This window comes from Daphnia pulex, chromosome 3 (assembly GCF_021134715.1).
Source record: "Daphnia pulex isolate KAP4 chromosome 3, ASM2113471v1".
In the NCBI taxonomy this organism is placed as follows: domain Eukaryota; kingdom Metazoa; phylum Arthropoda; class Branchiopoda; order Diplostraca; family Daphniidae; genus Daphnia; species Daphnia pulex.
In genome coordinates this window covers 12,906,967-12,922,414 of record NC_060019.1, presented here as the reverse complement: position 1 = coordinate 12,922,414, position 15,448 = coordinate 12,906,967, and the positions used below count along the sequence as shown (strand labels likewise).

At 36.8% G+C, this 15,448-nt stretch overlaps 1 protein-coding gene and 3 long non-coding RNA genes across 12 annotated transcripts; 1 reads left to right on the top strand and 3 right to left on the bottom strand.

Moving 5' to 3' along the window:
- Positions 1 to 48: 48 nt before the first annotated feature.
- Positions 49 to 1,138, bottom strand: LOC124191226. Of its 2 annotated transcripts, XR_006873348.1 has the most exons (4): positions 999 to 1,138; positions 753 to 927; positions 356 to 673; positions 49 to 296 (listed from the first exon to the last, which is right to left on the bottom strand). It is a non-coding gene; the product is annotated as an uncharacterized LOC124191226 (long non-coding RNA). The 2 variants fall into 2 exon arrangements; XR_006873347.1 differs by having other exon boundaries at positions 356 to 927.
- On the top strand, positions 833 to 4,255 carry LOC124191224. Of its 8 annotated transcripts, none has more exons than XR_006873340.1 (8): positions 833 to 958; positions 1,003 to 1,219; positions 2,343 to 2,455; positions 2,557 to 2,618; positions 2,690 to 2,737; positions 2,906 to 3,351; positions 3,419 to 3,549; positions 3,785 to 4,255. It is a non-coding gene; the product is annotated as an uncharacterized LOC124191224 (long non-coding RNA). The 8 variants fall into 8 exon arrangements; XR_006873344.1 differs by lacking the exon at positions 833 to 958 and having other exon boundaries at positions 1,139 to 1,219; positions 2,906 to 2,986; positions 3,112 to 3,351; XR_006873337.1 differs by lacking the exon at positions 833 to 958 and having other exon boundaries at positions 1,139 to 1,219; positions 2,906 to 3,024; positions 3,112 to 3,351.
- Positions 4,256 to 4,568: 313 nt separating this feature from the next.
- LOC124190043 lies at positions 4,569 to 6,181 on the bottom strand. The gene is made up of 4 exons (XR_006872795.1): positions 6,051 to 6,181; positions 5,486 to 5,593; positions 4,963 to 5,214; positions 4,569 to 4,896 (listed from the first exon to the last, which is right to left on the bottom strand). It is a non-coding gene; the product is annotated as an uncharacterized LOC124190043 (long non-coding RNA).
- A 1,603-nt stretch (positions 6,182 to 7,784) lies between these two features.
- LOC124190042 (serine/threonine-protein phosphatase 6 regulatory subunit 3-like) lies at positions 7,785 to 15,256 on the bottom strand. The gene is made up of 22 exons (XM_046582562.1): positions 14,957 to 15,256; positions 14,751 to 14,856; positions 14,608 to 14,687; positions 14,270 to 14,543; positions 14,075 to 14,212; positions 13,788 to 14,002; positions 13,606 to 13,719; positions 13,401 to 13,539; positions 13,190 to 13,342; positions 12,929 to 13,126; positions 12,801 to 12,865; positions 12,520 to 12,730; positions 12,372 to 12,455; positions 12,219 to 12,316; positions 11,981 to 12,154; positions 11,826 to 11,923; positions 11,584 to 11,763; positions 11,453 to 11,525; positions 9,427 to 9,514; positions 9,207 to 9,367; positions 8,808 to 9,129; positions 7,785 to 8,739 (listed from the first exon to the last, which is right to left on the bottom strand). Exons 2-22 carry the CDS (start codon positions 14,808 to 14,810, stop codon positions 8,566 to 8,568), a joined length of 3,099 nt encoding a protein of 1,032 aa, XP_046438518.1. The 5' UTR covers positions 14,811 to 14,856; positions 14,957 to 15,256; the 3' UTR covers positions 7,785 to 8,565.
- Positions 15,257 to 15,448: the final 192 nt, after the last annotated feature.

Below are 15,448 nucleotides of genomic sequence, written 5' to 3'. Positions count from 1 at the left end.
GCAACACTATTACTCAGCAATTTTAAACAAATTTACGTATAAATTACGTATAATAATATCAAGAATTTAATAAGTAGAACGTCCGGTTCGAATGTACCGAAATTACCCTAACAAAACATCGCTATTTAAGTCACTGTCAAACAGTTTGCTTACTAAAATTCCACATACTATCAATCAAGACATGGGGAAATTTTGCGTAATTAATCTACATCTACACAAATAAACAGTCTTCGATTCCAGTAATCTCTTGTCAGTTTCCAAACAACTGTAGAGTGGTGAGGGATGATTGGATTAACCTGAAAGGAGAGAATATTTAGATATAATTTTCAAACCATGTTGTAACAGCAAGCAATACCTCAAATCTATCAATGTCCTAAATTAGAACTTAGTGGAGGTCACCACAACCTCTTGAGTGGGGAGCATTATTTTGCTGTTGTCTTTAAAGGATAGCAGCAAAGAATTGGATCTGGGGAAGGGATCAATATTTAAAGATTTAGTATGATTTGAGAGGGGAAGTTAACCTGACATATTATTATAAACATTAAATGACAGTAGAAACTATTTAGCTTTGGAAGACATAGCTTACATTATTGGATTGACCCATTTGAATGATTTGATCTCTACTGTCACAACTCACAAGCACCTAGGTCACACAAAAACATCTGCTAAAATTCTGAAAACACAAAGTCAAGAATGCAATAAGAATGATATATAGCTAATAAATGTTTTTTATTATAAACGGTTCAACTTACCTCAAAATCCTCATCTAAATTAGTTTTGATTTTAGGAAGTAACTTGTGATGTGTATTGTGTAAAACTTAGGAGCAGACGAAGTTTCCCGAGAGGATTCTATCTAGTAGGGCATTTAGCCCAGACAAAGCTGTTGCATTCCAATGCTGCTCTCCAATTATCAATGGCCATCGAAACCTACAGAACAAAAAAGGAAGATTTATCACAGGTAAAGCAGAATGACAGGACTAAAGATAAAAGGGTGATACTTAGAAGTAGCAGAAGACGATATTTCGTCAACAATCTGGAATCACTGACAGACGAGAGACACTTGAGCGAATGTCAAGCTGTCAAGCTGGCAAGCTGCCTTCCCTTCCATTGTAAAAGCATTTTTATCACTCGGGGATTTCGTCTGTTGTGATGTGTGATGCTGCGGTGGTGGCTTTTTGCTGATGAAGACGAAATACAAATTTGAAGGGGAGAATATTACGTGAGTATCAAAGCCTTTGTTTGTTAGTTAGTTCTTTCAATTAAGTCATTGAGTGTCAACTGTCAACGAGTTAGAGCGGACATTTTTTATTTTTTTCATGTTACTGTTGAACGTTTCTTTTTTCTGACGCTAGACAGCATATAGCTTTTGATCATTTTCCACTCAGTTTAAATACGCTTACTTTGCACATCTCTGAAGGAATTTTGGATGATGGCTGTCATTTTCTGTTGTAGCAACAAAGCTCACTTGTTAGATTTTTAATAATGTGTTTTTTTTTTCTACTTCCGGTTTTCTCTTTTCAGTCAGTAATTCAGTAAATATTCACCTGAAGCACAAAAGAACCACATATTCGTGATCCTCGTTGAATATGTGGTAAAGTTCATGTATTATTTTTTACGAAAGCGTACTTCCGGTTTTAAGAATTTTCCTGAACTATAGTTCAGGAAAATTCTCGATTTTGGCCAAAATTTAGATTTCGTGTAAATCACACCTATTCGACCCCAAATTTCACGTAGATCACGAATATTTAGTTTATTTTGACGACAGCTCAATTGTTAAGGAGCTATCGCTTACTTCCGGTATACTTCCGGAAAATTTGCATAAAACTAGCAAGTGAGCTTTGTTCTCCGTAGAAATTTCAAGATTTCAAGCAAATAAAAATGCACCGTTTAAGTTATACAAGTAGCTAAAGAACTGAATTGCTTTAAGTTACATGGCAGATACAGAACTGCAGCCCGATAGCCAGTCGTGCGGTGAAAACATTTTCGGTACCCTATATATGTAATAGTATTATTGCAAAGCAGGAATGTTTTTTACGATCTATAATATCACTAGAATTCAAAAAATCAATGTTGTGTCTCACAAAACTAAATTGCGTTTTTTGCTTGTTGGGATTGTGTCGGTGTCAGAGGTGTCCAATAGATGACACAGGTGTTCTTGTTTATCATATGATGGTGGATTGTTGTGTGGTTGTCAAAAGTTTCCTATATTTTCCAATTTTTACATGACAATTTCCTATGAATTCATAAGTAAATTCAAGTTTATTTCTGTGCAACTTGTTTGTATGTGATTTATTCCCTATGTGTGTTTGATTACCTTTCATATTTCTTGTTATAACGTGTAGGCTCTGCGTGTAGGAAGGAACGCGAAAGGCAACTAGCCAAGTACAAGTAGCCTACCATCAATTCTTTCATAAAAAATGGTCGTTCTACTGAATGCTTCATCCCATTAATACAGGTAAAAACTCATAACAACTTTGTCACAATTGTGTGAATACCTCTTTACATTTATTGTAAATATTCATCGTAATTATCTGGAGTTTCTATTGATGTTGGTAGGTCACTAACCCCAGCGTGGACACACATTGTTTTTTCCAACATGTTTCTACAAATAAAGACAAGTATTATTCTTTCTTTGTTCAATTTTTGAACTCTTTATTTAATGTCATAAAAATTATGTTTTATTTCTTAGAGAAAGCTATGGGAACATAATCGGATACCCACATAATCAAGGCCATGGGTAATAACATCAGGTTTATTGCAGCAATTCGAAGAATTCACATGAAAAGATGCAGGGCACATACCAACATGTGTTGTATTTTTCTGAATGTTTTACTCAAGCAGTAGAAGCAATTAACTTTAGTTTATTGCATTAATGTTGGAATGTTTATTGAAATATTTCCTTTAGATTCAAGATTACTAACTGTTGATGCCAAAGTTAGAACTTTGGAACTCTAACTCAAACACTTATTCTTTTCCTGACAAAATTGTTAGTTGTATTATTTGTCTTGACCCTCCATACTTGCTGTGAGTATTATAGATTGTTAATGTTGAATTAGTTAAGGAGAACGATCCGAAATTGCTAACTAAAAGAATTTGTGTGTTGTGTCATAGGGAAAGCTGCTTGAGTAATCTATCTAGTGTCCATCCCCACTTGATTCATTTCGTGCCAGCTGGTTGAAAGGCGTGACGAATTCAAATTAAGCCGCTACGTGCTGTCTGCAAGCAAGCAATTCAATTGGCTGTCGCTAGGTGGCGCGAGTGTCTTGAGGGGACTAAATTCGGCCATTTTGCACCTTGACGCAGCTGAAGTGGGATGCCGGTCGTGACGTTTCGCATGATGAAAATATAAAGGTATTTTTTTCTTCATTTCTTAGGGTTATAGATATTAAATGTTCAATTTCGATGTGTAAATTTACAGATTATTTCAATGCCACTTTGTCAAATCATCTAACTCGGACTTGAGTGCCTGTTCATTTTGCCGAAATGTCGTGCCTCGTGTGTCTTGCTGCCAGTACCCAGTCGTACGTCTCGTCCCAAACAAAAGCAAAAGTAATCATGTTTATCTAATTTCCTACTAAAGTACTTTGTTAATATGACAAAAGATCAATTTGCAATTTGAAGACCTTGCCAATTCTAACTTCCTTGGTGAAATTTGAGATATCGCAGAGATCTGTTGGACTGCTTATTTTGTCTTACTCCTTGTATTCTTTTGCCATGAAGAGTCCAGTGTAACTGTGGACACACTGTCTTTCCCCGATGGTAATATTTTTATTTTCTTTGATAGGTCTGCTGTTGGTTTACTTGTTGCAGCGAGATGGTGAAAGGTGTGATGACGTCTAATTGAACCATTGTATGCAGCGTGTTGTTGCAGTGTTATCCAGAAGTAGCTGCTCAGTGTGGCAGTATCCTGAAGCAGCCTGAAGCCTGAAGTTGCCAGTGATATCCGGGTTGCTGACTTGGAAATTTTTCTGTTTTCATTTGTGTCTTTTGCTCTGCCAATGGTATCCTGAGTTGCAGACTTTAAATCTTTCTATCTGTTCTCATTTGTTCGTGTTTTTTTTTTGCTCTACCACTGATTTCCTATGTTGTTGTTTTGAAATCGTTTCATCTGTCTTCTTTGGCGTTTTTACTTGTGCACATGTGCAGTATACGATTGAGGCAACCTGTCCTATGACAGGTTTGACTCGGTCGACAACTGCTAGATTAAATACCGGCTTTCTGCACCAACAAAATAATAACGGCACATGTTATTATCGCGGTTGGGAAAGTCACAGGCCCCCCCCTCCCTGGGGGCCATAAAATATATATGTGTTTGTGTTTATAAAAAATAAAAAGATGAAATATATATGAAATAATTTTTATTTAAAAAAAAAAAAAAATACGGGATAAATGAACATCGCCAATTTTTATCGAAAAAGACTTAGTAAATAAATATATGGTGGTTGTTTTTATAAAGCGGAAAAAATTAATAAAAATTTGGACAGGAAGTTGGTTAATATTGAATATTTGTGATGCAGTTTGTAAATATTTTATAATTAAAAAGGAAAAAAGAACAACATAGTTTGATATCATATTTTATTATTTGCGAAGTAATAATATTGTACATACACATGTGAAGAGCGAACAATTTGAAACGTTATATAAAGGATGAAGAGTTGATATCAAATCTTAAGGGAGAATTACTTCGTGGTCCAACTAATCTTTCTCCAAAAATACATCAGAATTTCTCATTGCTATTTCCCGTTCGACCAGACGAATAACCAACGGCCGACATGCTGTTTACTCAGGGAAAAGGGACAACAGATATGCATTTGTAAATTGTCCAGTCTTGAATTTCAGCAACTCTTTCTCGGCTTCACCAATGGATCAAGTTTGGAACGGCGGCGTACGATTGAACTGAAACGAGAACGGAGAATTAGTTACAAGTCGACAATTTAAAAAAAATTGTTCATCCAGCATTACCTTAATGTGGGTGCAGGTAGCAAGAGAATACACCAACCAAATGCCAGACAGCCTTCAGGAAACACCAACTATTTTGCACAACAGCTCAACACTGCATGGACAAGAGCATGGTAAAATGAAGTCTGATTTTAAACTTCCAAGTCTGCAGAAGAACCATTTCAGCGCATTTCTTAATAAACAAATCTGCCACACCAATGCACAACAGACACCACCATTGACAGCTCCAACACCAGACAGACTCACCAAGAATTCCTACAAAACAAAAGAACATTAATTTCCTAACAAATACTTAGGAGAACTTTACTTGTGTAAGAAAAGATGTTGCTAAAAAATGAAAACTTTTCACAAGCTGATGAAAATCATTTCACAAAGGATCTTATTCTAAGCAGTTGGCAGTTTTCAAATGTCTTCTAATAGTTCTAATTCAAGAATTTTAAGCCCAACTCAAATAGTTCTAAGCAAAGAACACAAAAATGGACTAAAATTTAAGCAAGTTGTCTTATTACAAGTAGATAGATGTTACCATTTCAGATTTCCTTCCATTTTCATCTCGCAGCATGATAGAGAACTCATCAAAAGGAATGATCACATGTTGACTTGGCACTGCACGTCCAGAACAATTTTCACCAACCTGTCACAAAATAAATTAGGTTAATAAAATGGACTTTTAAATTATAATTAACTGTAGTGCATGTCTTCCCAAGCTCAATTCAAGTTAATCTCTCAATTGAAAAAATTCACAAAACTATCAAAGAAAATATTGGCAAATGGTTTGTAAGTTAGGATTACTTATGCATGATGATTCGTAATAAAAAAATCTTGATTTCAATCAGACATTTAATCACAGAATTTTTATGTGGAAACAAATTCTTAAAATTATTTTTAAGTTACTCAATATTATTACTTGTACTGTTCTATAGTACTTCAACATGCGACGAAACGTGTAACATGCAGCAAGAGACGACATTTTGGACAAGTGTACTACAGGCATGGCCACATGGAATTGGCAAGAATAAATTTAAAGCCATGCAACCCGTAAATTAACATTGATAAAAAACATTAATATTAAGAATGAAACCAGGAATTACCTTGTTGTGAACACATCAGGAAAGAGAGTACCCCGCAATGATTAGCGTAACCATCCTCGACGGCGTCTCGATAGAAAAGAAATAAATGGACGTCATTCGTCTCAGAACTTTGGTTTGATGCCCCCTCCCCTAATACCAACACACTACCGCTGAATAGTTCAATCCCTAAACACACTGAAATATTTAGCCACCTGGTGACAACACTTGGCATCCACGGACGAGGACTACTAGAGTCGGACGGAAAAAAAAAATAACCATCCCGTAAGCCCGCCGTAACCATCTCCGTAAAATATAAAATACATTTAGTAGATAAAATTAGCAAATTTTTGGTGGAGGAATAGTTATCGTCAGTCATCACCAAAAAGTTACCACACAATAACTGCCGATACATTTTTACAGAGATGTGCAAAGTAACTAAAACTGACTAATTTGACAGCTGAAAATGATCAAAGACTGATCAAATAAAGCCACGGGTACCTGGGCATGGGTGAGGGACTACAGGTGTATCACAGCGGACGAAAGTGGTCCAACTCGTCAGTAAAGTAAGAAAACTGTAAGTTGTGTAGCAGCCTAAGTCACAGTGAAGCTAGATGAGCTTCGCGAAGATAAGGATGGAGCAGAACGTTGGTCGTGCAAGTCACTCTTCTGTCATGGACAAATGCCAGCGGATCTCCGGCAGGACCACACAATTCCAATAAAGAAACTGCGTTGTTGACTGACATCGGCAGCCGACTCGCAATCTCAGAGACGTAACAAATAGTGCTGTAAAAAACGAGTTGGAAATTAAAAGGAAGCTTAAACAAAACTACAATTTTTGCGTCCCTACTTAAAGATTTAGGATCCTCCGAGTGACCACTAAAGAACGGCTTCTAGCGAGAAAGTATAGCAAAAAATGCATCCGCAGAGCTCTAGACCAAATGTTGACCGGAGCTAGTATTCAGCAATACTTACAGGATTCCACACTCTATATACAAATGAGAAATTCAATGGCATATAACACTACCTGTCAAGGCCAAACACATCGTAAATATGAGCTTCGCAATTCGCCATTCCGATTGAGATTGCTGTTCGGTTTTCTTCGGTGTCGAATGTGGTGTTGCAGCAGCTTGGCGACCTCGTGACTTTACTGTCCATTCTTCACTGGGCTTTTCCGCGTGAAAAGAGAAGAATAATAGGGCCACAGTAGCCTCCGCTTTTCTTGTCGGCAGTGCCTATCACAAAATTAAATTCTTCAGTCAAGTCTAAATTATAAATAATTTAAAGAATCATTAGAAACTTAAAGGTATGCATATTTGTTGAGAAGAATCCTAAAAATTCCACATACCAAAATCCACTATCCAAAAAACCTGAGGGTCGGACACCGCAAAGACACGTCAGGACTCAGGACATCGCCACATATTTATGTTTAATGTTCATACCATATGTATGCACTAAAGATCCTGATTCATAAATTTGTAAACTTCTATTATGAAAGATTCCTTGTTTTGACAATGACAGTTTAATATATAAATATAATATAACTTTATTTGACTTTATTACCTAGCACAAGTGGTGGCATTGAGCAAGATAATTTCGCTGTTTTCCATGGATCTCAAAACTCATTCATATATCTATTACCATAAATGACGTTCCATTTCTGCAGCACTGCTACCAGCTACCTCTCTGATATCTATCTAATGTTAAAGAAACTTACAGAGAAACGAAATAAAATTACAACAGAAATGACGCAAATAATTGCATGCAGAATACTTTCTATTTTACGTTTATCGGCTGGCATATGAATTAAAGGAACATTTCCGCCAAATTTTAATGACATCAACACAAAAAGTTGTGATGAATATTTGCAATTTGCAATCAAATATTCAAACGACAAAGGAATGAACAACAACCTCGGGATGTTATGGCAAATTAACTATGGTCTAATTAACAATCTCAATACTATGATTACTATCTCATCACTAAGTAGAATAAGAAAGAGCTTATGTCGTGTCTACTGTGACCGCATCCAGAGAGATCTAATACAAATTGAATAATGTTATAAGACTTACATTTAGGGCTTACCTTATCAACTGGAATATTGAATGATCGAAACAGCAGCACAGAGAAATATTAGTAATACACGAGTAATAAAATATGTTTAGTACGATAGTTCTCAACTGGGACGCTTCAGTTTACAAGACAGAAAGCGGGATGAACATGGTAATTTAATACTCACATGAAGACATGATTACGCAACCTAATAATAGAAGGGAGAAACACTGCAGAGAAAAATTACACACAAAAAATTGCAATAAAAAATATCTTGACATAATCTGGATAGATAATGCTTTAGAAAAATACTAAATCACATAGAAAGCCAATCATTTTTCATTTAGCTAGAACCATGCAACCAATTCTTAATGAATCTTGGTTCTGGTTGCTTAAGAGGAGTGTGTGACTAATACACACCCATACTTATTTAGAAACCAGTTTGCTACATTTGACTATCAACGACTATTCTTGGGCCTAATCAAAATTAGCCCATAAGATAAGAGAACACGGCGTAGTAATGGATAGAAGCACCAAGAGCTACGTGTATATGCCAGATGGCATGTGCCAATGGGATCCGACCGTCAGCTTTAAAGAATATAAGACCTATAATATAACAGGCTCCACCCAGCTTCAATTCCCATACTCCTTGAAAATCGTCCTAGAGATTCGGGACAAAAATATACTTATTATTTTGTTTAGTTAATTAATTCTCAAAATAAAACTTACACCATGGACAAAAGGCAAGGAGGGCAACAGTCCAATGAGTACGTAGATTAATGTTTCTAGCCATTTGTACTTTTCATGAAAAATTTGTTGATAAAGGATGCCCATTGCAGCTAGACACCAGACTAACCAACGTAAATCCGCAGCCACTAACGTACTGACTCCCAATGAAGAAAGAATTGTTGGGAGTAAGGAAAAAGACGATTTGTTGATTGCTTCGGCAGCAACGCTAAGATTTGGCATTAAAGATAGCCACGGGAAGTATGAAGAGGCAATGAAAATATATATCATAGCACGGTCTCCCCGGTGCAAGAAATCACGCATTCTGATTTGTTGAACATCAAAAGGAAAAAAAATTAAAAGAAAATAAACAAAATGTATAAATAAATCAAGAACCTATACCGGCTGTTATTGCACAAGCAACAAGTTGTATGGAATGCAGCAGATACCGTAAAAAGCATTACCAAGGCGATTCCATAGATGAGACCCGCCCAAAATTGGGTGGGGGTAGATGCGCGTTGTATCAACAACCAAGTGGCATAAACAGCTGGCAAAATGCATATCTAAAAAAGAATTTTTTCATTAAAAATTACAACATTAATTTTCATGAATACAATTTTACCCCATGAGTGAAAACATTTGCTATTTGTTCAATTAGAGTTGGTTGGTAGGCTTCTGTTGGTTTTGCTGGAGGATTTTTCCATTGCACTCTATAAAATCAAATTAAGGTAAGCAGATGAGTTACAATTAAAACTGATAACATGATTATTTATTATATTGATACTTTGTTGGCAGTGAAGCTTTCAATGAAGACATTTTCAAACTGAATTGGTAATATGCATCGAATTTTGGCCACAAGTTTGTATAATTGTTTTTATCCGTAGAACTTGACAGGGTAGACATTCTGGAAGTAGGCAGTTGGGTTTCAAATAGTAATTCTGAATCTGACTGGGTTCAACTCATCTGTACTATTCAAAAAATAAAAGCAGGGTTATTAGCCAAGAATGAATTATGGCATGCACACGTATGTACACTATAAACACAACATTGAATGAATCTATATATACTCTCGAAAAAAAAAATTAGCTTAAGTGATTTCAAATTCAATGGCAAACAAAGATCAAGTAATTTAATTGAAATCGTTAAAGATGGATCCCATACTTTGCCGTAGAACAGAAAATTGTTTTATGGCATTTTAAAAAAATCTATTGTAAATGTCGTTGCACGTTTTAGTGGCGAAGAAAAAAAATAAACACTTACGATTTCAGATGCGTTTCCTTCCCGAAAAACTACTTGTGTGAACGGCACTCAATTTCAATAGTTGTCAAGCATGTATGGCAATTTACCTGAAGTGACTGGCAGGAAATTGGCAAAAGAATGCCCAAGGTTTCTAGTCAGACGGGCTTATCTACATTTTGTCGAAAGAGAAAAGAAACATTTCAACCATGAATCAAAGAGAAAGTCGTTTCAATGCATTGTGTCCCAAGGTTATTCTAGTTTCAGACTCGGCAGACGATATTTCCGTCTCATTCACATTTCCTCCGCCAACAGCGCTGTGAACCTACGGCCTTGTGTACATTTTAATTTAAACTTCCGTCTATTTCATTGAAGCATTTGTTAGCAACAGCTGCAACTTCTTATTTTTCAAAACACCTGTATACACGTCAAATAAAGTAGCGGAAACAAGATTATTTGAACCATTATTTCAATAATGTGAAATCTTCCATTTTGTTAAACATCCTGTCTCAATTTTTGATCAGCCACATTTTATAGGAGACCGCATTTATTCATTCAATGTTGCTTGCAAATTGCAATGAATCTTTCTCTGCACCCGCAAACTAAAATATAAAAATAAACAAAATCAAGAAAAGAGGCAGAAAATCGTTAAAGAAATTTAGTTTCAACTACATGCAAGGACGTGCGGATGGGATAGTTTTTCACAGCATTTTTAACAGAAAAGCGAATGCCTAAAAAATCCTTAGCTTTGTCTCACTCAAATATCCTAAATAGCACAGACAATAAAATTGACCATACCTTTGTTTCGATACCCCGCTTAGTTACATAAAAACGGATGAGCTATTCGACATTAGACAATCGACACGAGTTCCTCGATCCTGTCACTTCCCCAAAGGAACTTATGCACTCTACCGAAGTATACAAAATAAACAGAGATCCGAAAAACAAAGTCCCCGACGTACACGTGACAATGCTATACAGCAGTTTGCTTATGGTGCTCGAAAAACCAAATTTCCGCGGTAAACTATTCCTTTTGTTGATTTACTGAATGTCTAACCGACCCCTTCAGCACCCAAGGCAACGTTTAATTCTAGTAAAGAGGGGGGTCGTGTAGGGTTCTGCTTCTTTCCAACCGAATACAACCAGACTTCAGAGGAAAGAACCACATTTACATTCAGCAGACTCAGGCAGATACATTGGGGGGAGGGGGGTGAAGAGAATCATGAGGACCAAAGGAAGGATAAATTATGCCTGTGGAAGTCGCAAGATCTTTCGCTGCGCTAGACAGGGCCATTTGCTTGCTCTGCCGTTAAAGATGGGTCAGGCCTAGTGAAAAATAATCGAGTATCAAAAGTTAAAGGTGTTAAAATCAGTGATCGAAAATAAAAATAGAAAAAAAAAACATTATTTACCTATCCTCCGGAGAAGATGCGTTGGGATCTTTCGATGTTATTAGTGAAACGTCTGCGGGAACGTCTGATGCAACTATAACAAAGTGAAAAATGTGTATCAGTTTTACACATATTTACGAAATTCGTATTACCTGTACTTGGGGAATCCGATATTTCCATTGGAGTCGCAATACACGGGTTATCGAAATCCGCCTTTGAAAAATTTGCCCAACTATCGTCCTCGTCACCTGCAGTACAAGTTGGGGCGCTTTCCCAAGGATTTCCTGCATCTGCGGCCACAGGAATAGCTAGATCTCCAGTTGACGCCCAGGCTATAAATAACGAGCAACATGCTTTAAATTCCATACGCAAGTAAGGCGAGGTTATTATTTACGGTCTGCATTATCGATATCCATCGAATCATTTGCAACATCGGCAATAGTTTCCTCTTCATCGGGAATCGATTCTTGTCGGACAGTGGAAGCGTTTTCACTGTTTACAAAGTAGTTAAATGCTGTAATGTTTGAATATCTATATCAATTGACGTACCTGGAACGTCGTGTGCTCAGCCATGTCTCGTTGTCTTCAGCATCATCACCATCAACTGCTTTCTGCCGCGTCTGCATCCGTTCGTTGCAAACCTGCTCGAAGAGCTCAGACTGTTGGGTAAGCTCGTCTCCATCTTCGGGTAAAGCAATATTCACCAGCGTCTCAGGAGGCGGTCTTTACGATTGAAACAAAAACTGCACTGAAATGGCACTTTCATCAGCTATCATTATCTACTAACCTCAACTGATCGTCGTTATCATTGAACTGAGTATCGGCAAAACCAAATTGTGTAACTATGTTTTTGTTCATAACTTCCATCTGGTATTCAGCGAACACCTAAAATTGTAGTCGATAAATTGCTAAACAATGTCGTATGATTTCGATATTTAACCTCCTGTGCTGCTGTATCCTTTGGCAGACGAATCAAATCAGATTCCTCTTCGTCAGAGCTGACACGGGGTGCTACCATGTGAGACTGGGAAAGGCAAATGCAAATTGGTTAGTGTAACAAGAGTAACGAAGTCATTTGTTGGTTGTACCGTGACCGGAATGATTTCGTTGTTACGATTGGCAGGTACTACTTTGTTTTCCACAAAATCTGCCCATCGATTTCTAAGTTCGTCAGGGAGGTTTTCTATCAGCTGTTGTATCTTGGTGGCGTTCTTTCCTTGTTTTCCAAAATCAACTACATAATTCGCCATTCGAATTAAATGACCCATGTAAGCTCGCCTTAAGCCACCCTGCTGGTTCCTAAACGAGAAAATGAATTTTGAATTAAATTGCTTTGTTTGACATAACTTGGTATATAAGTAAACTTTACTGGTGTTGATCATTTAGCTCCCAGGCCTCCATAATACGCCGAACGATACAAACGTCGTTCATCAGCTATATTCGTTTTAAGGGACAATGTTAGCTTTGCTAATAGAAAGTTAGCGTAAAATCCATTACGTAAGAAAGGAGGCGATGATTGGAACTTGTGGGCTGCTCAGACTCGTTTCTGGTTTCGTTTTCTGAAGAACCATCGGTCACCGCCAGTGGGGTTGATGGTTGAAGCAAGTCAATTGGCTCGAGACCCAAAACGTACTGGATAGAGCGCTCCACTTGAGCATGGAGGAAGTTATTGTGACAAAATTCTACCATCATATCCTGTAAAAAAAAAAGGAAATCCCCAATAAAAAGACAACATCTTGTTTATCTTTATTCTTTTACCAGTAAAAGAGGAAAAGTGTCTAGAGAAGCTAGTTCCTTCTGAACTTCCGAGCTTCCAGTAGCAATCAGCACGGCAATCAAGCGCGTCACTTGTAACCGCACAAAACCAAACGGTTTATTGCATGCACCTGTTATAACGTCCATGTCGGGTTTCTATTAAGAAAATCAGATTAATTAAAGACTGAGATAGTTTTTAAAAAATGCTGAATACATGAGGAGGTTGAGAAAGGATTTGATGGAAGTCTTTTAAACGCGGAATGATGGCTTCCACTGTGTTTCGAATACAAGGTGTAACAACAGGATCGGGAGGAAAACGATCATAAACTTCTGGCTCACTGGATAACAATTGTCTAAATCGAAAAACAGTAATTTTTAGGAGATATTGCTACATTAGTTCAATCGGAATTGAGACTTACGGAGGTCTGCGAACTTCTAATAGCGTCAACAAAACTGTGATGCCATGAACAATAGAACTTTCGCAGAGTTCACTGCCCAGCATATTACTTAGGAGGAGGTCCACCATGGCTTTTCTGTTGTGAAAAAATAAATACAAACTGTGAGTAAGTTTTTTTAAACACTATTTAGTGCAGTTTCTTACGATTCCAACGCGCCAAGAATGGGATCACATTCAACCGATTCGCCTTGATGAGTGTGTTCCATGCTGATCTCATTTGCCACGTTTTGAGCGTGCATGTCGCGCAGCAAACGTAACAAATCACACAAAAGTTGTGCTGCATTCCCGTGCAAATCTGCTTCAGTTTTCCCGGATAAAAGACCAAGTAAATTTTCCACAAAATGCTCGGAACACAGCCACTAGCAGATACACAGAAAGCAAAACTGTTACGAAATAGCTTATGTAAACAAAACCGAAAACTGTCGTTTTACATGAGCAATCTCTAATCTGGAATTTTTATTTTCAACACAGGTCACCAACTTCAATACCAAATCCATTATGGCAGAAGTTCTTAAATGTTTCAAAAGCTGAGAAAGAAATCCTTCTTTTTTTTTCAGGTACTCCAGCATCTGAAAAACAAAAACTTGTTAATAAATGAAACTGATGGCATTTCAATACTAATGTACCTTATCTGCTTTCCTTCCAACCAGAACTGCCATTGTTTTACTAAAAAATGATGCCATGAGAGGATTGAGTGGAGGTTCATTACCAATGAATTGGCACAACTCTGTCAAGAGAACCTCATCCATTACAATAGCATCATTGATGACAGAAATGTCACAGGAAAGCAGTTCAGCAGCTATGTTATTATATTTGAAACGCACAACATCAGCAGCCTGAGTTGATGGTTCCTTTGTCACCAAACTGATGAGTTCATGCAACACTTCAGGCTTCACCAAACTACAAATAAATAAAAAGTGCATAAGATTAAACCACACTTTTATACTTGTCATACTATACTTACAAATTAATGAGCTTCCTGTTACTACTTTTACATTCTTGAATTATATCATCTTCATCCATTAATCTCTGTAATGTGATATCCTAAGAGATTTGATTTCCATTAAAATTGAATTTAAGAAAGTTTAAAATAATATCACCACTTACTTCATCATTTAGAAGATTGTCGATGTTGGTGGTACACATATTATTAAAACGCCAAAACATTTTTGAAGTTTTAGATAAAACCGCTGTTTGAAAATCTAGGCAACACCTAAAAACAATATGACATCAGTATTTTATAATAGATTTTACAACATATTTTTCTATGAAGTGGAGTAAATGGATTTTAAAGGAGCACTTTGTTGTAGTACCAGTGTCTTAATTTATCTGATGAATCAGCTATCAGACCTTACAGCTCTAGCAGAAATCCTGAGATGTTAACTCAAATGGGAAATAAAGTTTGATGGCTAGTGGCTACTAGACAGAAAATCAGCGCTGCAAAAAATCATAAGAGAAGAAGATGCCTCACGCAACCATTAAAGAACATGACATTCGTTGACACAAATTATCCACTTTGAAATCTTTATTCTTTCGAGACTTAAGAACACACACTTAAGAACTACACCAACAAATGATGGCCTTCTTCTCCGCCCTAGTTCTAGGTTATTGAAGGCCCTCGTACTTCGATTAGAATTAATCTTGAGAAATCAAAAAAGTAAAAAAAAATGTAAGACTGTAATTCCTGAGAGAATAGCTTAATGGTAAAAACATTTAAGTAATGATAATAAAATTTTTATTAACTCAGCTTCCCTAATTGTAATTATTATATTTTTTTTTTGGGGGGGGGGAGGTTTGGCCGTCTA